A 24,194-nucleotide genomic window follows, 5' to 3' on the forward strand; every position below is an offset into this window, starting at 1 on the left:
ATAATGTGAATGATGGGTCCTTGAATACCTTGAAAAACCAGTGTCTCTCTAGTAAAATTGAAGCTCCTCTTGTCCACATGTGGAAGTGTCCTTAGGCAAGACACTGAACCCCAAATTGCTCTTTTTGCTTTGGATAAAAGTGCTATAAAAGTGCATCTATTTACATTTAGTGGCTCAATGGTCCCTCACATTACAAGGAGATGGGGGACTGGGGCATTATTCCGGTTTCACTCACCTTAAGATCAGTCAAGTTTTGGTAAACCTCTTAATAATTTCTGCAAAGGTAAACTGTCCCATTAAGGTACTAATGCACATTTAACTATTGTCAACATGACAAGTTCAAGTAGGGATGAGGGTGTTCAATTGATCCAAAGTGTTTACAAGCAGATGTGCTCCATGGAAATGTATAAATTCTCTTCACTCCGAGCTGTAACTCTGTGATTTAAGACTGATTTAATAGGACTTTAATGTATAAATGTATAAAATGTATGTATGTAATGTTTAAACTTTCCTTACTGTAACATACTAGTTATATTCAAATGACAAAAAACCCAGCTGTTTACAACGTCTGACTTTACTGGTCAGGTGTAACTGACTGCTTTTATAACATGAAGCTCAGCCGACTCTTTGCGACACACGAGCCACTTGATAAGAAGTTCTTGTCAGGTGGCTGAGGTTCCCCTCTGCGTGGGTAAAGGATGACGATCTGCTGCAGCTTCAGTAAAAGAGACTTTAAGGAAGGGCCAGATATCTAAATGCGCAGCATTCAGCGGACATCCCGGCATCTGTGTGTTCGGACGTTTTCCAGACAGCACAACAATGTGGATGTCACTGCCAGTGCTCTTTTTCCTATCTGTTTTATATTTCTATGGATGCAAATGCGCTTCGGGTTTCGTCTGCCCGAGGATCTGCCGCTGTTTCTCCAACACAATCAGATGCAACAATGTGACACAAGGGTCAGCTCTGATGATGGACCACAGAGATAAAAGACTGTAAGTTCACACTACTGAGATTCATTTTCGAATCTGGTAAAGACTGCAAGGTAGTGAGTGCATGATACGATACATTTACGGTGACTGAAGCAATTAACTGAAGAGTGGTCAATCTCGACTGATAACTGTGTTTGTTATTGCATTTGGCAGTATAATTATAAAAGATGTAATTGTTAGAATAATATCAAAATTAATGTCTATCTATGCAACTTACTCAATAAAGCAGTTATCAAGTCTATTCCGTGCGTATTTACGCATGGAGCGATGATCCACCTGAAACGCACTCGCTTGGTTACATGTTGAAATGTGCTTAGATTTAAGTTAAATGCAGGGCTGCTAAAGTGACTGTTACATATTTCTATTACTTTTTCATATTTCAAGAATTTGCTGTGATGTGTTCGCTTTTGCCCTCGCTTCTGTCCTGCCAGTTATTTGGGAGTCAAAACACTCTGCCATACATTACTTTAACAAGCCCTGAGTGTACTTGGTTAGTTTGTGGGAAAATTTTCCAAGCACTTCCTCCAAGTTTAAAAGCAAGATGTTTATCAAGTGGCACTGTGTAGGCTCAGTAATGATAACTCCAAGGGGAGTCTGCCACCTATAAAGCAAATCCTGGTGTCAGTTTTGATTGAATCTCAAGTGTAGCCTTTGATCACCCCCATTCATTAGTACAAAGGCAGGATACCTGTTTTGTTGGAGGTGTCATGATATCACCCCATTGACAAGAGGTTTTACAGTTATAGTCAACAGAAATCTAATCAGTCTGTTTGGAGTTTCTATACATACACACACTTGGGAAGCCCTAATTTATGCAGTCTAAATTTAGTCCAACATGCAACTTTCTTTGCTGCCAACACACTGGGGACTCCAGCCAACAAATTCCACCTAGTGTTGCGACATTATTTATTTAGTTGTGGTTTAGTTTTTTCCCCCAAACCATAACCATGAGAGCTCTTTAATTTTTATCAATTCAACATCAATGGTGCTAAAAACAAATGCTACTCTGTCAGTATAAATGTTTGTATAGGCCTACTATAACAACACTCAGTTGTGTTATAGTTTTCTTTTTTGAAAGTTGTTTGGCCAGTGCCAACTGCTAGCTTTGTGCTTACTTTTCATATCTGTGCCTGTACGCCTCCTTGTAAATTCTTAATAATTTGAATAACATTAAAAAATTAAAAAATGGATAGACCTATATTGCAGACTGAAGGACACCAGCATCCAAGTAATGTTTACATTTCCTATTTTATGCTTAACCTCATTTAGCAAAAGTACCACAGCACATTACGCTCTATTATTGGAAAGCAGAGGGCCCTACATGTGTGCAACTTAATTACCTGTGAAGAAAATGTCAAGTTGATCTCACACAGTCAAGTACACAGTGCATCCTCTCAGTCTTTAGGGTTTTTTGGGCATCAGAGAGCAGTTTTAGAGTTCACCTGACCGTCTCAAGCCCCGAAGGTCGAATTTTGACCTCTCCTCTGGTAAATCACACAACCTTGAGTCTCTCCTGATAAGTATCCAAGGCCAGCAGCTTCATGCATGTATCAAATGACACCAGCACCCCTACACACACACACTACTTTGTGTTTTGCCAAATTAAGAAATTAATTAATAATTTTTAAGTGTTTTCCTTTGTTTATCATATTAACTGAACTTGTAACAGTTGGAGTCTGGAGTAGGAGGTGATCAAGTGAAACGGTTGATGATTGGTTGGATGAAAAATGTACCTGTAAATGCCACTGTATATGTCCACGAAGAGACAAATGATCAGTGTGGCTGGATAGGCTGAATCTTAACCAGGATGTTATACAGTTTATTTCAAAATGAATATAGTGCGCTTTGCTGACACTTTTTTAACACGTACACTAGCTATGGTTTCAGCATTAAAATATCCTCCAAAAATAATCTCTATGCAGTATATTTAAACCCTGTGGTATAAGAATACTTACCTTTTGTCATGGTGCTTTAAGATTACTTAAGATGACTTTGATAATCAGATATTGTAATATGAAATGTGCCTCTTCTTTCTTTCTTCTTTCATTCTTTTTTTCAGGTTTCTCTATGACTTGTCTTTGCACACGATTTCAAGCCATTCTTTTGAGGGTTTGAAAGGAGTCCAGAGGATGTAGGTATTCATTTTTCTCCTCTGATTTAAATAATCTGCAAGTTAGTTTATACCATAGAATAGAGTAAAAATAGGGCTATGCATATTATCACGTAAAATGACCCCTTCACAAAAATAAGTCAGTGTTTGAAGACACTGACTGCACACCAAATAGCAATCTGTCTTGTCTTTCAGTGCAACATGTAAAGGTACATGTTCTTAGGATGAACTTAAGTGTTTTGTTTCTGCTCTGTACTCAGTGAGATTGCTCAGAGTGTAACCCTGGAAACCATTGAGACATTAGCGTTTAATAACCTTCTCAACCTCTCTGAAATGTAAGTTTTTTTCTATGATTAGATGAATCAATAAAAGTAATGGTCACTGTAAAGCAGCAGAGTTTCAACTGATGTTTTATATCGCTTTGCAGCTCAATCCAGAACACAAGGAGTCTGATGCACATTGGCAGAAGGACATTTAACAACCTTCCCAAACTACATTACTTGTGAGACAACTCAAAATATACAATTTAAATTTATATGTATGTTAGTTTAAAATTTAAAGATGCATATTAGACAGAACTCTGTTTGTTTTCAGATCCCATATACTTGAGCAATAACCAGATCAAATCAGACACATACTAACTTATATGCACTTATACTGATACCAAGTAATAACTTTTTCACTGCATTAAATACTGCTAAGAAGCAATTAATTTAAATTTGGTTTAAATTCCAAAACATATCACCAAATGACATGAGTTTTCCTTTGCATTAACAGGAGCATTTCAAACACTGGGATAACAGTTTTTCCTGACGTTACATCTATCAATTCTCTCGAATCAGAGTTTATCTTGTAAGTACATATGCTGCCAACGTTTTAGTCATGACAAATAAAACTAAAAAGCACATCACCATAAACACATTGCTATGAACTGTCATGCTATTGCAGGGATATCTGTGACAACCTGTATCTACTGGAAATACCTCCAAATGCTTTCATTGGAATGACACAAGAATACGTTACAGCGTGAGTGATGCAAGAAATTCCTTTTAATCGCTTTACACTGTCAGTTGGAAATAAATGTTAGTCAGCAAGATAGTAATTTCTCACCTTTAATCATAACAAGCTTGTGACTGATTGCAGGAACCTGTACAACAACGGCATCAGAGAAATACATGGCCATGCCTTCAACAGGACAAAGATAGATAAGCTGTAATTTCCCACATTTCCTTTTTCTAACTGAATGATGTAAGTTGAGTTTCTGTTCTCATAGCGTTAAGCTTTTGCTTCATTACGGTACTTTATCATTTCAGGGTATTAAAGAATAATCGAAACCTCAGAGTGATCCACAGAGATGCGTTCAAAGGAGCCACAGGCCCTGGAGTCTTGTGAGTGGTATTTTTAAACCTCCTGAAAGTCACTTAATGCTAAATTTATATGCTTAACTTTGCTTGGGAGAGGAGGAAGATGTTTGTAACAGTGGGTTATATGTTACTGCTGACATACTTGCAAACGTATGCAGCTCAGCTGACTGAAGGCTAGGTGGAAGAAAGGCTGATTTTGATAGACGTTATGCTCTAAGGCAGTGTACAACCAGCACGATGGTCACAAAGAGGCCTTTACACCCCCATGCAGTCATATTGTTGTCTGTGTCATTTCACAGGGACGTGTCTGCGACAGCTCTCACGAAGTTACCACTGCAGGGACTGGAGTCAGTTCTGGTTTTGTTAGCTCAGTCAGCATATGCCTTGAAGAGTCTGCCTCCTCTGCAGGGACTGTGGAGCCTGCGAGAGGCCCATCTCACCTACAACAGTCACTGTTGTGCACTGCTGAGCTGGAACACCCACAGGTGACTTACACTGTGCATTTTACACGTCAATCAAGGATCGTTTTGTTCATGGATTATCTCAGTAAGATCTGCTCCACTGCTCTTCCAGTTTTCACTCACTACTCTAGTAGTTAAGTACACCAAGGGCATCTTATTCAGAGATCTTACCAACTTGCTTATTACAGTATAAAACAAACAATACTGGACTACAATATAAGCACAATGTACAATATAAGTAATAGTATTTCACAGATGTGTTTGTGTGCCTGATATGTGTCAGCCAATGTTAAATATTCAAGCAGTCTTTACATGATTTCCTTCTTTTTCTCCAGGGACTTTCCCATCAATCCTGCATGGAATAATGGCTCTACATATTGTGATGAGAGTGACCCATCAGCAAGGTAAAACATTGTTATGTTTTCCTGTTTTTTTTTTAATAATCTGCTTCTGTAATGGTTAAATTAAACTCTGTGCAGCCTTAATGCTTTAATGAAAAGTTGTATTGGAAGCACCGAAACTGCCCATATTTGATTCCAACTGACATGCCAATCTGTCGGTCATGTTGTTTAAGCCTTGAGTGCATTGACTTACAAAAAAGATCTGTCTGCTGGAAACAGTTTGTCTTTAGTTTACTTTACAGATGCCTGTGTTACTGATCTTATCAGCTCTTTATTCTGAATTCTTCAGTTTAAGATGAACTAACAACAACAATCTCCTCTCCCTTTTCTTCTTTGAAAACAGGGTTCAGCATGTGATTGGAGGCTCAGCAGATACGACTCTAGTTATGGATATGCCATTTTTTTCAGCCGCTGATCTGTCTGTGGACGATGAAGGCTTTGGAGATTTGAATTTCCACTATCCAGAACTAGACTTATGTCAGACCCGGCCAACTTTGGTTTGCACACCTGAAGCAGATGCTTTCAATCCCTGTGAGGACATTGCAGGTTTCAGTTTTCTCAGAGTGGCTATTTGGTTTATCAATATACTGGCCATCACAGGTAACCTGACAGTGCTCCTGGTCTCCTTTACCAGCCGGAACAAGCTGACGGTGCCTCGCTTCCTCATGTGCCACCTGGCTTTTGCAGACCTCTGCATTGGGATCTACCTTCTGATGATCGCTACAGTAGACTTGCGCACACAAGGTCACTACAGTCAGCATGCTATTGAATGGCAGACAGGGCCTGGCTGTAGTGCTGCGGGCTTCCTGTCTGTGTTCGGTGCGGAGCTGTCAGTCTACACACTTTCCACCATCACCCTGGAGCGCTGGCACACCATCACCAACGCTCTGCAGATAGAGCGCCATCTGGTACTTACACAGGCAGCAAGTATAATGGCAGCTGGTTGGCTCATCTGTCTGGGGATGGGGATGCTGCCCCTGGTTGGTGTGAGCAGTTACGCCAAAGTCAGCATGTGCTTACCCATGGACATAGAGACTCCTCTGGCTCAGGCCTTCATCATATTTATCCTGCTCTCCAATGTGGGCGCCTTCATTGTTGTGTGTGTTTGTTATGTGCTGATCTATCTGGCTGTAAAGAACCCCGAGCTCCCCAGAAGAAGTGCTGACACCAAAATTGCAAAGCGCATGGCTGTGCTCATCTTCACCGATTTCCTCTGCATGGCGCCCATCTCCTTCTTTGCCATCTCTGCTGCATTCAAGGTTCCCCTCATCACAGTTACTAACTCCAAGATTCTGCTGGTCCTCTTCTTCCCTATCAATTCCTGTGCCAATCCCTTCCTCTACGCTATCTTCACCAAGGCTTTCAGAAAGGACGTGTATCAGCTCATGAGTGCCATGGGCTGCTGTAAAAACAAGGCCAGCGTTTATCGCATGAAGGCCTACTGCTGTGAAAATGCAATCAAGAGCAATTTGGGGTCCAATAATAAAGGATCCTGCACAGGAGTGAGGCTGGCTGCCATGCCACGGCAGAGCCATCACCTGAAAGAGGAGGGAGAGCTCACCTGAAAAAAAAGAGATGCAAAACAAAAAATGGCTTTTCCTATCAGTTCAACCCACTGAATAGGCCTTTTTCGTAGGAGACATGTTGACTGGTCATAACAGGAAAAGTACAAGTATAACTACTAACATTGATGATGGCTCTGTTCAATTAAGTCACCAGTGAGCCATGGAACTGGTAAACCTGAATGGAATGGAGCCATCATTCATGGTATTAGTCCAACCTGTAGTTTTCTTGCTTATCAAATGTCAAAATGGCTCCAGAACAGCTACTAAACAGACCTTGATGGACCCTCATTGTTTTGTCACTGCTACTCTCAAGAATGAACTTTCAACCTCAACATTTAAATGGGTGAGCTAAATGGACAAGAAGACCATAAAGTGCTCCAAAAAATGGATAGTTGACAATTCTGGACACAGCTCATCTACTGATTGTGTGATACCAGTGAAAGCTCCAAAACAGCTAATAAATGGACCTTGTGGTGAGATTGTTTAGTCAAATAGAAATCCTCTCTGAGGGATCACCTTCATCCTACCTTCATCTCCAAATGGTTATCAGTGGTTGCAATGAAAACCAAACCATGGTTGCCTCTGTCAATTAATCTCAATCCTGTTATTAATTTATGGAAAATAAGTTGTTTGTTTTATTCTGAGGTTGGCTAAATGTGTTTAAATGAAGAATATCTACAGCCATGGTTAATATGGAAAGCTTAGTAGGCTAGTTATGGTTGACCACGTGGTGGAGTAGTTGGGAAGACAACTTAACTACACCACTGGGGGTTTTGTTTTTCTTAAAGGGTTTTTGAGATTGTGTAATTGAAAATAAAAGAGATCACCTACCGTAATAGTCCATGTGTTGTTAGGCTACATACATGTACATAAAGCGTATTATAAAATATTAAGGTAATGTTTGTAAGATAATGTTTTTCTGTCTCAAAAAAAGAGAATAAGAAAAAATAGATAATAGGAAAAATAGAAGGATAAAAAATATATAAACTTTTGTAAAATTCCAAGAGTTTTGTTGAGTGTCTGCAGCTCCATTTATCTGTTGTTTTTCTGCTGTGTTTCGGCTGTTTCCAGTATTTCGGTGTATTTATCCACACTCAGTCCCGCCTTCATGGAATCCCTCCTGTGACGTCGGGAAAAGTAAACTCTCCTCTCGCTGAATCTGATCTTGGGTCAACAACTCTTGACACAAGCTGTGCTGAAGCCACAGTAGCGGGTGATGTTGGTTATTATCGGGGGTTATAGTGTCCGGTCCGCTTAGAATAAAAACGTGGACGTTTCCAGACTGTTGCGGGACAGAAAGCAGCAGCGAAGAGCTCAGACTTGGTCATGGCAAAGAAGTCGACTCCACGCTGGTTTGGAGTTTTTCTCTCTACAACGACCATAGCCATTATTGTGGGGAGTCCGGTCAGCGGTGAGTTGTTCATTTCCTTGGAGGTTTACTAATTTTACCCTTCCAGGCTTAACTCAGTCTAATGTACAGCAGGCAGCAGTTCTCCTATCTGCATGATAGACTGCAGCTGGACGAGATTTAAACACTCATTTAAATAGCTTTACATCCGCCGCTGGAAAGCTTAAAGGATTTCTGTATAGACTTACAGAAAGTCCTTAACACATCCTAAAAAAAATAAGGCAGATTCCTGAATGCGGTTCATGGCACTAAACGTGTGTCTTGCTGTAGCTTATTTTTAATGATAGTAAAAAAAATGTGGCTTACGAATGGAGACAGTTTAAAAATACTTCAAAATACCCGTTATGGGAAAGATCCACAGTTCATGAAAACATTCAGTAAAACTGTCTTTGTGGCCTAATTTCACACTTCGTGCTTTTTTAGAAAAATAATTAGATTTATAAAGTTAAATCAAAATTGTATTTTTTACAATCAAAAGTGATTAATGCTGAAACGATCAGTCGGTCACATACAATTAATTGCCAGCTATTTGGAAAATCAATTAATCGTTTAAGTCATTTTTTAAGCACAAGTTAGTCCAAAAATTCATTGGTTTAAGTTTCTTAAATGCCAGGATTTGCTGCTTTTCTCTGTTTTACTTCATTTTAATTATAATATTATTAAGTTTTGAGCTGTTAGTTGAACAAAAGAAGCACTTTGAAGACGTCACCTTGGGCTCTGAATAATTGTGACGGGAATTTTTAACTATTTTCTGACATTTTATAACGATTATAATGATTAATCAATTATTTGAAAAAATAATTTACAGATAAATCGATTATGAATATAACTGTCACACATTCATGATCTTTTAATGCTACTGTATGGAGGTTTTGTGAACATTTTGGATGTAAACACATCTTTGATGATTATTATCTCAGACCTCTTGCATGTAGAACATTTTGCTTCAAAGCTCAACATGAATAAAGACGTTCTTTTGCATAAAGCAGAAACCATATTTTTCATTCAGTATGCTGCTTTTGTTACATCAGTCAGTATAACATAACCTAACATCTACCTCTGTTAACAGCTCAGCACTCTAGGAGCCAGTTCCACCATACCACCAGGACCTCTGAGCCTCTTGTGATACCGGGCCGTGTTTCATGGGTTTATCTGAACCCAGATCAGCTCAGACGGCTGCACTTCAAGCCCACCATAGGCACCATCCAGCTGTCAGAGGGCCATGAGGCTAAATTCAACTGCTCCATTGACATCCCCGATGCCAGGCTGGAGCCCACCATCGTCTGGGTGAAGAACGGCCAGGACCTGGCAGGAAACATACAGGTGGTGATCAACGAGCTCCAGACCATCACAGACGGGGTCACAACTCTCCTCTCCACTGTCAGGTATGTAACACATGGAGGGGAAAAATGATGTGAGATGTGAGAGGCTGATCACGCAGATTGACATGTGTCCTCATGTACTGTATTACAGCATTAACCACGTGCAGCGAGCAGATGCTGGGGAGTATCGCTGCAGACTGAGTATCAACACCAGAATGGTAGAGTCTCAGCCAATCATCATCGAGGTGGAAGGTGAGTTTCAACACGATGCCATCATTGGGTACTACTTGGGACGTCCACATTTTTTTTCGTAACACTTTGACACATCTTTAATTGGTCTGTAGGTCTACCGACATTTATCCATCAACCAGAGGACATGAACATAACAAGAAACACACCTTTCACCCTGTCATGTGAGGCGGTAGGCCCTCCGGACCCCGTTCAAATCCGCTGGCTCCGTGATGGATTACCTGCTAGCGACTTTTATAACTCTCCCAGCAGCCACAATGTGTCAGGTGAGACACCAACCACACAGTCCTGTTTTCTTCATCTGTCTCTCTCTCTTCCTCACACATACACAGAATGTGTTTCACAGTGATCTACTTAAAAAAACAGCTATACTCCTTCCCTCTTGTTGCCTGTTCCTGTTGAGATGGTGAAAACCTCTAAAGAGAAGTGTAATTTCTTGCTGTTCTCCTTACATAATGGTCCAATGAATGATCAGAATCTGACTCATCATAACTCTGAATGACACCTCGAATCAGACAGAAAGAAGCTGAAGATGTGCTTCTTGGTTTATCACACTAATAGTGTCATTCTTGAACAAGACTTTCTTTGATTAATTTAAAAGTCTGTTTCATTTGCGTCAAATCATTCAAAGTGCTTTTTGATCAAGCTCTGTTTGTTTTTTCTGAATGACTAAAGTAACTTCTGGCTTGTATAAAAAGTTGTAAAAGTAGTACACTAGAAGTAACACACACGCTACAGATTAAACCAAAGACTTAGTTTCAATTAGGTAGGATAAAGGGACATGTGGCTCTCTGATAATGGAGACAAGTGTGGAGTGGGTCTTACACAGCTAGCATCACCTTGTTGGTGGTTTCTATTTTGCCTCGTCTCTGCTGCCTCAGCATCTCTACTCTGCTTACTGCAATGAGATTTATCACCACGGTCAGTGTCACTGGGGCCTCCTGCTGTACTGCTGAACGGTTAACAGCCGGTCAGTCACGCATGGTCAGTGCTTTTTGTAACACAGCTCTGCTAGCTGTACACTGAAACCAATGTGACACGTGAGGGAATAACTAAGCAGTGCATTCTGATTTAAAGCGATAGTTTGACATTTTGGGAAATGCACTTGTTCACTTTCTTCACAAGAGTTAGATGAGAAGATTAATATCACTCTTATACCTGTAGGAAAAATATGTCTGTATCAGCCAGCTGCTGGTTAGCTTTGCCTAGTATAAAGACTAGAAAGTGGGAGAAACAGCTAGCCTGGCTCTGCCCAAAGGTAACAAAATTTGCCAGGTAACCAGGCCAGGAAGACTCCAGGAAGTTACCGGTCACAGTCAAGAAATAGTCTGGCACGTAACCACCCCTAAAATGTAGAACTATTGTTTTTGCACTTCATTTTTTGTACATATTAACCAAATAACGTGTTAATTAGTGACCTTTTTAAAGGTACTGGTTGGTGGATTTTGTTACCTTTGAACACAGCTAGGCTAGCCATTTTCCCCTGTTTCCAGGCTTTATGCTAAGCTAAGCTAACTGGCTGCTAGCTGTAGCATTATGTTCAACAGAAGCAATCTTCTCATCTGACTTTCGGGCAAGAAAGCAAATAAGGGTATTTACCAACATTTCAAACCGTTGCTTTAAAATAGTGGGGCAACTAACGATTATTTTCATTGTTTGTTCCATAAAATGTCAGAAAATAGTAATGCCCACAATTTCACAAAGCCCAAGTTTACATTGGTATATTAATTACTTGACTGACTGACTGTTTGACCAACAGTCCAAAACCCAAAGGTATGTAGTTTAATAACATAGAAGAATAAGAAAAGCAATAAATATTCACATTTGGGAAGCTGAAACCAGTGCATTTTTGGCATTTTTGTCTAAAAAATGACTTGTAATCGATTATCAAAATTGTTGCAGATTAATTGACTGTCAATCGACTAATCAACTAACCATTTCAGCTCTACATTAAAGATAACATCAAAGTAACAAAGTAAACTTGATTTCATGAATACACTGAATATAAAAGTCAAGACTAGTTGTAAGAAGATCAGTTCAGGTTTGAGTTTTATTTTCAGATTATAGTCTAAGATGAACATGGAATTTTCTTGAAATTATATAGCATTAAATTTAGAAAAACTAGAATTGTTGCCAAAATGTCTTTTCAATGTGGACTCTCCCTTTATGACCTGAGCTGCCTTCTTCTTGAAAGCAAACATTTGTTATTAGAAGCATAACCTTCCTACTCTGTATGCTCTAACCCTTCATTTTCAGCTTGCCGCAGGCTAAGCACTCTTGCTATAGCCAATGAGTGACATAGCCCGAAGCTGAGGGGTTAAAGGTTCAGAGCTGTGCTTTGGTCCAGCATGTGCAAGGGCCTGGGCGGAAAGGGGATGGGGGGCTGCACAGGGAGTCTGTTCGGGGGTTGGCTCCGGGGACAAAGACCTTATTCACAGGACGGCCCACTACCCAGCAGGGAGGGGCTGGACACAGAGGCTGGCAGGCTGCAGGCAACCAGAGCTCTGTGCAGGACCAAATATTGGCACAACAAAACAGTGTAAACCCACTCTTCTGCATACTATGAGTCTAGGGCCCCTTTTTCCACTAAAGCTTGGATCCCACGATATTATTAGAGTGCTTTTGTTATAAGGTGGACACAGGTTTGGCACTTCAGCTTTGAAAACACAAAGAAAACTGATGAACCAAATGTGGTACACAGTAATAAAGAATGAAAAGTCGTAGGCTTAGTTGTAACCATGACGGCGTAGTTCGGCTATGTTTGCTGCCCGAATATAAAAATGAACAATAACACAGAAATCTCAGGCAGCTCAGTAAGCTGGAACGCTTCCCTCCGTAATTTCATGTTTCCATTTGAGTGGCCAAGCCATCCATTATTTCTACAGTGTTTTTTGTTTTGATTTACTTGCCAAGTACAATGAAATCAGAAGTGCAAGTGCTTGAACTCTATTAATTTCCTTTTTCCAAAAAATATATGACTTAAAAATAATCTGTGTCTTTTAATGAGCCATGAGCTTGAGACAGGTCTTTGACCTTTAATTGATACTCTACTGTAGATATTGGGCAGAGGATCAATTTATGAAACCACTCCTGCACCATAATCCACTTCTCTGTTGTCATATATTAGCGCAGTATTTTCATTGTTTTACTAAAATACTTCTAAATACATGCAAACACGTGCTTCCATGTTGCTCTGTCACAATCCTTGAAGCTCTGTTAGAAGTAGCCATCTTAGCCATACTTAATGTGGTTATGAGAGTTTGGAACATACTCATCATATGTATAGACAGCAGAGAAGTGGATTATGCTGCTGGTGTACTTGGAGAAGAACAAACTATATATGCAGCAATGTTTCAATCTGACAGGGGCTGAATTTTTAAGACTCAAAAGATAGATTTTGGGAATATCACTTTACAGTAATGCTGCCAATGATGTTGCGACATTTACTAACTTGTTTTTTTTCCTGTGGTCACTTTGCACTTAGGTAAAATTATATAAGAATGACCAGTTTCATTTGGCACGACCGTCAAACCTGCTCAGTGCCCACTTTACCCCAAACATGTGTTTGCCATACAGTTTGAAATGAGGCATGTGCATTTGCACAGCTGTATTTGCACATTTCCTCTCAGAACTTAAACATCAGTTTTATTGTGCAATTTTGATCCTTCTGATCCAGAGTTTATTTTGTTTTTTTGTTTTTTCAGGTGAATGTAACTTACATGAATAATTCAATCTGACCTATTTTAGGTATGTTTGTGCAAACAAACGTATTGTAGCCAGTGTTTGTGCGAAAAGTGAAGAACTCTTTACCCTGGTGCTCCCGAGCAGAGGAAGGCAAACTTATGAGCTTGTGATATTCTGCAGAATGTAAACAAAATATCCCAAGTTTGGTTCCAGTCATCTCTCACAGGCTGTTCTGTGATTAGCTTTGTGAAAAGGTTTCCGAGATAGAGACACTGGAAAACAGAGCACAAAAGGGACATTATTTAGCAGCTGTCCCAGTCCTATTCTAACTGGGCAGATCTGTGACTGTTGATAGACGGGAATTGTGTGTCCAGGAAAAGAGACCCAGCAAAAGGATTGTTACCACAGTACATCACACTGGAGAGGCTCAATTTGAGCTTACTGCATGAGACACTGCTGTGTGAACTTTTGAGGTATAATAATGTCATCCCCAAATGTGTTTTTTTTTTTGTATCAATTTCAGTCTCGCTTCTCCATTGAGGCTGACATGGCACTTTTCCCCCAGATTCACCTTTTGACACAGAGGGAAATCAGTTAGTTTGTCCAAAACTAGAACCTGATGAGAATGTGTCTGGCTGGCTTGTACTTTAGTCCCCCCCCCCCAGAATTTAATTAAAATACTGCCTGAGTTGAGGTCAGTTTTTCAAAATATTCAGCACTATCTTGACCTTGAGGATTGATTGTTTTGAATTCATACAGTGCTACATTGTCCTCTCCAATGTGTCAATTGCAGGTGTGGACAAGTACACTCAGTTCAGCTGTGAAGCTTACAACCCAAAGGGTGTCTCCACCTCCAGAGAAGCGAATATCAACATCAAAGGTAAAACTGGGTCTTTTGGGGGCTGTTAGACATTCCAAGAGGTTTTCATGCTCTGCTAGCTGACAATATTCCACCATGTTAGGGAGTTAATGAGGGTTTTTATGGTGTTTTTCTAGTGCTTCCCAGTCCTGTGTCTAATGTTGCTGTGATGGAGAGGCAGTCCAATAAGTTGATGTTGAGCTGGAGCCCTGGATTTGATGGTTTCTCTCCACTAACTACATGCCACATCAGGGTAAGCACCACGTCTGCACAAACAGCGCTGTCGCCTAATGTTTTCAGATCGATCCTCACGTGCTCTCTGTTCCGTCTAAGGTTAAAGAGATGAGTCGGAGGAAAGGGGAGGTGACGACCACCAGGTTTATCAACGTCACAGTGCCGCCTTTCCAGTGCGAAGTCCCCGGGCTGCAGGCTATGACATGGTACAACATGACTGTTTCCTGCAGCAATGAGGTGGGAGCCTCTCCTGTCACCATGTGGATCCAGACCAACACCACAGAGGGAGGTGTGTGAGTACTTAAGGAACTATTTGCAGGTTGAATTTGGTGTAATTGCAGCAGATACAAGTGGAAATTATCCAAAATCTAATGAAATCCATCCCAGCACATACACATGTTTCTGGTTGTTTGAATTCAGAAGTATTTGCCTTAAAAACCACCTTGTGTATTTATTTATAGGAAGAACCTCTGTGGTATGCTCCTGCCTCTTTCTCATCATCGCAGATTCCTGTTTAGGTTTCAGGAACGTAGCACTATGTAATTAGCCTATTACTTTCCCATCCAAAATGTGCTTAATGTAATCCTCCTTGCAGTAGCAGCAAGTAATAACTGGAATTTACGGAACTTGCACAACTACCTGCTATGCTCACAGCAAGTCCCCTTCAGAAAAATGTCGTATCCACTAAAACTCTGTTGTTTTCCTGAAGGGTCACATAGGAAATAGGAGTGGTCTCACTGAAAAAACACAACGTTCTTACTGGGTGGAGCTGCTTTCAATTTCCTTCCCAAATCTACCACAGGGGATATTTTAGTTGAAAGATTTGATACGCCATGCCAGGAAGTGACCACATACCAAACTGTAATCAAAATTTCAATGGAGGGGCAGCCTTACTCTCTCTTTTCCATTCTTGTTTTATAGGTTGGCATTTTATATGAAGTCTCTTGATTTTGTTACTACTCTTGATGATGCATTTATTCCCTCTGTCCCATTTCTTGTCACATTCTCAGTGCCATCAGTTTATCCCCGAAATGTCACCGTACATCTGTACAACGAGTCGTCGCTGGTGATCAGTTGGAAACCTCCCCCAGACGATAAGATAAATGGCATCCTGCGTGGTTATGATGTTATTGTCAGACATGGCACAGAAGTGGACAAGGTGAATAATGTTTTTATTACGAGTTTTTCCTCATTTGTCTAGCAGTCACGATAACTTATATTATTAAACAAAATCTAAATTAGAAAAAAGGGAAAGAAAAGAAATACATATACAGATTTAAAGTTGTAATCACTGATTTCAATCCTGGGTGATTTGACAACACCCATTGTTATCGGGGTAACAGAAAGTGCTGGTCAATACTACTCCAAACAGCAGTGACAAATACATTGCCTTTCCTGTGATTACCTCACAATAAAAGCCACCCCATGTTGAATTGATTCTTGTGAATCCCTTGTGCGTGTGAAGGCAATCTGAATCCAGTATGGGAACTGTGTATTGTATATTAAGTAATATGAACAATAGTTACGCTATTGTTCATACTCATGTTCATAGTGTTGTCTAAGAGCTGATGTTTTTTGAAAATGTCTGATAACAATGACTTATGTATGACAAATATGAAAAGAATGAGTCTTGTGTATTGGGAATATTTGATCCTCTCTTTGTCCTGCCTACTGAACCAGAGGTCAGCTTCCCTATTATCTATGAACAACAGTTTTTCCATTCCGCAAGAATCAACAAGGCAGGGAAAGTATTTTTTTTTTGTGTTTCTTTTTAAATAGCACAGTTTATTGTAAAAATAACAGACTCTTTTTGTATACACCAAATGTCCGGTGCATTATTCCATGATGCTGTTTGTGCATCATCAAGCTTCTGTTACTGCATTAGTGCTCTCTAGTACAATATGTGTTTCCCGTCCTTCCTGTCTGTGTCATAGTTAAAGGAAGCTGATGGTGTGAAAACTGGTATTCAGTGTTTTTCTCTTTGTTCAGCATATGGTCTTGAGTCAACACAGTGTGACTGGAATATGAATACAACGGGATATGTACCATAGGCCCAAATATCCTTATGCGTTGTCCAGTCAGTTGCTGATGTCATTACACACAAAGGCTTTGTAATAGTAGCAGTGACTGGCAATGTGCACAAATGCAACTTGTTTAATCCTCAGACTCAGCTGCTTTATCGTGACATAAATAGTTAGAATAAACCAATTATCTTTAAAGTAGAGGAGTGATTTGTTACTACTACTTCACAGTTTTGTGTGTTTCATGGTAGAAGTTGTGGTGCCATCGTCGTGTTGAAGATTTGCTGTTGTAAGAACATTTAACTACATGTTGCCTCTCTGTTTGGTGCCACAGACATAATAGACCATTAATCATGGGTTCAGTGTTCCCAGTCCGACTGTCAGCACATTTGCAAAGGAGAGGAACCCCAGATGCTATGGTGGGGTGTTGTGAAATACAGAGCTGTGTCTGTCACATGTCCCCCCCCCCAGTGCAGCACATGAGCTTATCCAGAAAGTTAGTCTCCTTCCCTTTTTCATACGGAGTTTCATTATATACAGTAATACCCAGCATACAGTTCCCTGGGATTTTCCAAAAAAGATTTCATATTCTAAGTAACTGCATAAGCAGCTTTAAGGGACTTTTTAATTGCATTTCTTGTTTGTTGTAGTGCATTAAGTGGAAAGGTGAAAGAATGGAGAAGGAGACATAGTGAGAGAAAGGACATTACGTGCAGCAATGTTGCAGAGCTGAATTTGAGACACAAATGTACAAGATGTTCCTTAGCATGCTGTTCCACCAGAAAGTCCCCCAAATATTGTCTCTTTTCATGGCCTTGGAAATCTGCTTCTCTTTCAGTTTAATGACTTATCTTACTGTACCATTAAAACTCTGCCTATGTTCTTCTAACAGGTTGAACTTTCTCTTTCTCTTTTAGAAATCTAATTATGATACGAGACACAAATTTAAATGATCTCTGTTGTTATGTGTTATTTTAGATCCACATTAACAACACCATGGCCTTTGTAGCTGTGAAGGAATTCAACTCAACCTACAGTGTGGAGGTGGCTGCATGCACGCAGGCAGGGAGCGGCATGGTCAGCCCACGAGTCTGGCTGTTTGTGCCAGAGAACAGTAAGCAGCTCTATTAATTTATCTCGTCATCTGGAAACTGTTAACTTTATAATCTGGCCAACATAGTTCAGCTGATGTATTGTACCATATTAGAATAACATTACTGCCCTATGAATAGATACAGTACCCATTACATTACAGTACTAGCGGCGTGGCTCTAGGGATGGCAATGTCGATCGGTCAGTCAACTACTTTGGTCCAGACTGAGAGCTCAACAACTATTGGATGGATTGCCATTAAATTTGGTACACACATTCATGTTCCCCTGAGAATAAATTGTAATAACTTTGATTCCCTGACCTTTCATCTAGTGCCTTCATGTCAAAATTTCAACTTGTCCAATACTTTGGTTTATGACCAAATACCAGCAAAACTAATGGCATTCCCATCAGCCTCAGCTGCACTTTGTGTTAAGTGCTAATTAGCAAATGTTAGCATGCTATCACGCTAAACTAAGATGGTGAACATGGCAAACATCAAAATTCTAGTGTTGTCATTGTGAGCATGTTAACAAGCAGATGTTAGCATGTAGCTCAAAGCAACACTATGCCTGACTACAGGCAGCACCTGGGGCGCGACCAAAGTAGGCTGTAGAATCTTGTTCAAGTTTAGTCTTGAGTCTTTGTTTAAGCTAGAATGGCCACAACCTAATAAGGCAGGATTATCTTGGACATTTTCAAAAATACAGTTTGGAAGCTATTAATTGTTTTCATAATTGGGGAAACTTAAACACATTGATTCATTTAATATCCTGCCTCACTAAATGGATTAATAATAAACGGGCAGAAAATACAAAAGAATGAAGTTTACTGACAGTTACACACTGGGATCAATTACATGACCTTATTGATTGACATTAAAACAATTTATCTATGGACATGTTGCTATAATCTTAATTTTGGGGGAAAAATATACTAACATGAGCTGACATTGCTATAATGCTGAAATATCCCATTAGCTATGACAATATAATTCAGATAACTCATCCTGAGTATTGGATTTTGGATATCCCATTTGTTGAATGTTGTTTTCTAAACTTTGATCATACTTATAATTTCTTCTTCCTATTTCAGAATCAGTCGTGTCCCCATCGTCCAGCCCTGACACCGGCGTTCCAGACTCTATCTATGTTGTGCTGGGTGTGGTGTGTGGCTTCTGTCTTCTGCTGCTTGTCCTCTGGGGGACTATCTGTGTACACAACAGGACTTCTGACTCTTGGTTTGGGTATGCTGACAATCTTTCCCCTTCTGTGCAAACACAGCATTGATTTAATTACCAACCTTGCTCCAAGCATGATTGTCTTATCTTTGAAATTGCTACAAATCACTGTGTTTGTGACCCATTTCTCTGCATGGTTTGTGTTTACTGTGATTTAAAAGATTTGATGGTGTAGTTCATTTTGTATTGGCTCCCAGTGGTGTTGAATAATCTTTCTTTAGCGGTACACTATAGAAGAGTTAATAAACGGCCTTTGCTTCCTCTTAATCACCATTGTCTGCAGGTCAGTAATAACTGTGCAGCTGGAGAGATGGACAACAACCAGCTGTTAATAATCTGGAATTCATTATTATGCAGTCTGTGACTCAGTCTTGCCACTCAGGATATGGATAGGAATGTGTCACAGGCTGCTGCTCAGATAGGAAAACAGTATCTCACCCCAAATGTCGGGGGGACACACAACTCAATGGGCTTCCTCACTCTCAGCCTGTGCGTATGATAACCAGCTGTAATGAGGTGAGCAAGAGGATTAGCTCTCTGTTCAGTATCCCTGTTTTTTCTCCCCCTACAGGCAGGTGTTTGGAGGTGGAGAAAAGCTGCAGCCTATTGTACAGTACAAACCCCAGAGATCCTACAATCGATCAGGAATAGAAGTAACACGTATGTTCTTGTATATTACTATGGAAAATTAACATTTATGTAGTAGACATTTATGTTGTCCTGCTGATGGCACATTTTTAAATACACAATAACTTGAGTGGCTCCTGTCTGCAGTTGGGAACCTTGGTGTTAGTGATGAACTCCAGGCCAAACTTCAGGACGTGATGATCATGAGGAGCTTGCTCTCCATAGGGAAGGTTCTTGGAGAGGGTGAGTGAACTGTTTCATTTTGGGAAATGTGTAAGCATAGGAAACATTCATATCCACATGATTATATGTAGATTAATACAGATAATAACGCATGCTGTGCAGAGTATGAAGTATTTATGATTTGGTTTAACTTAATTAGGTGAATTTGGCTCCGTGGTGGAGGGACATTTAAGACAACCAGACGGAACATCAGAAAAAGTTGCTGTGAAGACAATGAAATGTGAGTTTTATATTACTAAAAGACATCCTTTGATCACGTATAAACTATAAAACAAGTAGAAATGGCAGATATTTTTCTCTCTTTCTTCCAACAGTGGATAGCTTCTCTCAAAGGGAGATTGAAGAGTTCCTGAATGAGGCGGGCTGCATGAAAGATTTCAACCATCCTAATGTCATCACACTGCTCGGTAGGAGTAATGCGTTACCTCTTCAAAGTATTGTAGAATCCCTCTACTCTGTTCCCTGGTCCATTTTCATTTGCACATCCTTATATTATTTGTATGTATTGCCTTGTCTTCTTTAGGTGTGTGCTTGGAAGTAGGCTCAGGACATTTTCCCAAACCCATGGTCATCCTGCCATTCATGAAATATGGAGATCTACATAGCTTCTTGCTACGCTCACGTCTGGAAGAGAGTTCAGTGGTAAGACTTCAGCCAAACACTGAAATACATACAGTATATTATATAATATATTATTATTATTAGACTAAACAATATTAAGTTATAACTGTTATTGTGTCTTTTTTACACAGTTCTTGCCCACTCAGACACTCCTGAAGTTCATGGTTGACATTGCTTTGGGTATGGAGTATCTCAGTGGTCGTAACTTTCTGCATCGTGACCTGGCGGCTCGTAACTGCATGTACGTTGTAAATACGAACATTTTTACAGTCATTTTAAGATTAAAGGCGAAACTTGTAAAGCTCATTTTGCTACTTTAGGAGGTTTATCTGATTAGCTTTTTCTGTTGTTTTTTTTTGTCTTACAGGCTGCGTGATGACATGACAGTGTGTGTAGCAGACTTTGGGTTATCTAAGAAGATCTACAGTGGAGATTATTACAGGCAGGGCAGAATAGCCAAAATGCCTGTAAAGTGGATTGCAGTAGAGAGTCTGGCAGACAGAGTTTTTACTGTAAAGAGTGATGTGGTAAGTACATCCATCTGCTCCTGTCAGTCTTTGGTCATTGTATGCAAATATGTTAAAGTGTCAGACAAAAAGTACACTGCTATATACTGGACTGTCACTGAAAGAAGAACTGACCCCTCATCTAGACCCTCTCTTTCGCTCATTACTGTCTGTTGTATACGAATGACTTTCAAAACCATTTGTCTGAGATCTACACAGAGCAGTCAGCTGAATCTACTAATTGCTCAGCCTTTCTCGCATCATTTATCAGTGCGTGGTAATTTGGGGGATTGTTACTTTCTTTTTCAATGTTTCCCTGCTTTTGCAATTTTAGGAGAAAAGTAGTACATTGTAGATTCAAATTTAATTTTAGTGTCAGATGAAAAACAAAAGTTGAGTTGTTGGCAAAACGGCAGAATCCATGCAGCTGAATGGGGAACAGATATGTTTATCCCCCATACTGCCACATAAAAATGAAATTTGGAAATGAAATTTGGAAATGAAATTTGGAAATGAAATCTGGAAATGAAATCTGGAAATGAAAAGAGGCTGAATACATTCATACAATTTTCTAGTGGACTACAAATACAAATGTAGATCCTTTTGAAATAATTTTTAGCACACTTTCAAGTCGGCACATTTTAAGTTTTTCACATGATGAAATGTCATCTGATGTATATTATAATATTCTGCGTCATGCAGTGGGCATTTGGCGTTACCATGTGGGAGATTGCTTCACGAGGCGCGACGCCGTACCCCGGCATCCAGAACCATGAAATTTATGACTACCTTCTTGAAGGACACAGACTGAAGCAGCCAGCAGACTGTTTGGATGAGCTGTGAGTATTGTCTCCTCTTGACACACATGTTGAATTTGGGTTTGATTGTGTTGGAGGTAAGCATATCAGAGTCAAGATAGACTATGAAAGTAGAACGGAACCTGGTTTGTCTAAACCTTGCATATATATTTATAATTTTAAAAAATCTAATGCAAGCTTTTCACAGACTCTTTAAAAACCCTGAAATTCTTTGTCACTTGCATGTATCAGAGCTTCGGTTCCACTATACAACCCGCTGATATGTAGTCCATTTTTTCCTCTGTGTTGCAGCAAACTTTACTGCACACTATATGCTCAACTTGAGCACCTAGAAGTTGTTTTGCACTTGATGTACTGATGTACAGTAAATGCTTTTTTTCAGTTCTCCTTATTTTGGCTTACATCCAGTCCAGCAAACAGCATTAGTCTAAAAAAAACTGCACTGATTTGCTCACCATCTGCAGTGAAAATACAAACTGAACATACAACTAAATAAGTAAATCTGTAAAGTTGAGATAATACTGAATTATAGCGTATTATATTTTGATTTGCTTAGTACTTCTATTCCTTCTATTCTCAAGTGTGCATTGACGTGATAGTGAGCAGCTGTAACGAAAAGAGTTTCTCCTCGGGGATCAATAAAGTATTTCTGATTCTGATTCTGAAAATAATGTCTCCAGTTGTGTTAGCTGCATTCCCAAACAAGGCTCTTATAAAAAAAAAAGTAACAAGATATTATTAAATGAATTATTTCCTTTATTTACCTACATCTAGGTATGAGATCATGTACAGCTGCTGGAGGGCCGATCCGCTGGACCGACCCTTCTTTCTCCAACTGCGAGAAATGTTGGAAAAGCTCACAGAAAAGCTTCCAGAGTCTTTCAGCAAGGCCGATATCATCTATATTAACACCAGCTTTCCTGATGAGGACCCTGATGGAGAAACACTTGGTGCAGAACATCCTTTGTTCCACTCTTCACCTTCCTGCAGCCATCAGGCAGCAGAAAATTCAGTAGTTACTGTGGACATTCATGGGAGCCTGGAGGATGAGGAGGATGAGAATGATGATCGTTATGTGGTGGTCATCTCCTCTGATCTTTCCCTGACATCTCCTGAAGTGGACACTCCTCTTTTGTCAAGTGATGCTTTAAGTCAAGCAAATGGAGACATGGTTACTGATGTGACAGCAATGAATCACAGCTCGAGTGACACTTCTTTCCTGCTGTAAAGATTGGTACCCAGCAGATCCAAACTGTAATAAAACTGTCACCATGGTTGATTAGTACTAAACATTATGCCTCATTGCACTGGGAGCACCTTGACATTTCCTGATGTGGACTCTGTAGTATTGTTATACAAGCAGTTTTTGCTTTACATGGCCAGCCTACATGTCAGTGTTAGGAATGGTGTCTCAACATCTAACATGTTCATGCACATGTTCCATAAGCTTAAGATACACTGAACTGTGAAATTGTTTACTGTATTGAATGAATTGTGTTTCGATGTAAATATATAGAAATGTACAGAACATTTATAAAGTGATCTTATATACTGTAAAAATACATGATAAATTAAAATGAGATTCACAGATTCCCTCACATTGGTGACAGTATTTATACTATCATGTAAATCAAAATGATCCTTATAAAAGTAAATTTAGTAAAAGTAAAAAATAGCATCTCCAACAATGGGGAAAATATGTTATAAAAAGAACTGCACTAAAATATTTAAGTGTAAGTATAAATATAAAATCAGGTCTACTAAGTATCACAAGCAAAAGTACTCATTCTATAGACTGGTCCTTTTCAGCATTGATGCATAATCTTATTCTGAAAAGTAAGCAGCCAAGTCACATCAACAGCAAAACAAATATGGACACACCAAGGCAGATAAATAAAATAACAAAACATAACTAAAATCCTAGCTAGAGACTGTACTAAAAACTAGGACCATGCTCTAAATATATTCAATAATAGTGCCTGGTAAAATGCTGTACATGGTTAGTGCAAGCATAGGAGATGCTGGAAATTGTCATGTATTGCTGTGGCAAGGTGCTTCATTGGAATTGCATGGATCAGTATTGAGAATAATAACCATACAATAAATCTATATATGCACAGGTATGCAATATACAGTATGTACGGGTATGTCATATACAGGTAATGTATGTACTGTAAGTGGTAAATGAGTAGACGTACTGGTATTTTGTGGAGTCAAAAGCACCATATCCCTAGAGGAGTAAAACTGTCACAAAATGGAAATATTCAAGTAAATCTGGTCAAGGTCACTGCAGGTTTGAAGTTTAGCGGATAAGGAGCAGCTAGTTCACCCTTTCTGCCTGCAATGTAAAACCACACTCATTTTTGAGTAAGGTTTAGTC

The 24,194-nt window shown here is 39.6% G+C and overlaps 2 protein-coding genes across 4 annotated transcripts; both read left to right on the forward strand.

The window, feature by feature from the left end:
* The first annotated feature begins 618 nt into the window (after nt 1-618).
* Nucleotides 619-7,729, forward strand: lhcgr (luteinizing hormone/choriogonadotropin receptor). 3 transcript variants are annotated; one of them, XM_044212992.1, is made up of 11 exons: nt 619-992; nt 3,049-3,120; nt 3,360-3,434; nt 3,527-3,601; nt 3,877-3,951; nt 4,048-4,125; nt 4,243-4,311; nt 4,413-4,487; nt 4,763-4,948; nt 5,260-5,328; nt 5,669-7,729. In XM_044212992.1, exons 1-11 carry the CDS (start codon nt 820-822, stop codon nt 6,888-6,890), a joined length of 2,169 nt encoding a protein of 722 aa, XP_044068927.1. In that variant the 5' UTR covers nt 619-819; the 3' UTR covers nt 6,891-7,729. The 3 variants fall into 3 exon arrangements, with proteins under 3 accessions (XP_044068927.1, XP_044068928.1, XP_044068929.1); XM_044212994.1 differs by having other exon boundaries at nt 944-992; nt 3,049-3,124; XM_044212993.1 differs by lacking the exons at nt 3,360-3,434; nt 3,527-3,601.
* A 327-nt stretch (nt 7,730-8,056) lies between these two features.
* On the forward strand, nt 8,057-23,404 carry mertka (c-mer proto-oncogene tyrosine kinase a). The gene is made up of 19 exons (XM_044212991.1): nt 8,057-8,301; nt 9,368-9,683; nt 9,772-9,872; nt 9,965-10,135; nt 14,347-14,433; nt 14,550-14,665; nt 14,746-14,935; nt 15,657-15,805; nt 17,646-17,781; nt 18,855-19,005; nt 19,571-19,659; nt 19,774-19,869; nt 20,009-20,089; nt 20,184-20,276; nt 20,393-20,511; nt 20,622-20,731; nt 20,858-21,017; nt 21,699-21,835; nt 22,589-23,404. Exons 1-19 carry the CDS (start codon nt 8,217-8,219, stop codon nt 23,040-23,042), a joined length of 2,841 nt encoding a protein of 946 aa, XP_044068926.1. The 5' UTR covers nt 8,057-8,216; the 3' UTR covers nt 23,043-23,404.
* Nucleotides 23,405-24,194: the final 790 nt, after the last annotated feature.

Source organism: Siniperca chuatsi, linkage group LG11 (genome assembly GCF_020085105.1).
Source record: "Siniperca chuatsi isolate FFG_IHB_CAS linkage group LG11, ASM2008510v1, whole genome shotgun sequence".
NCBI classification, from domain to species: domain Eukaryota; kingdom Metazoa; phylum Chordata; class Actinopteri; order Centrarchiformes; family Sinipercidae; genus Siniperca; species Siniperca chuatsi.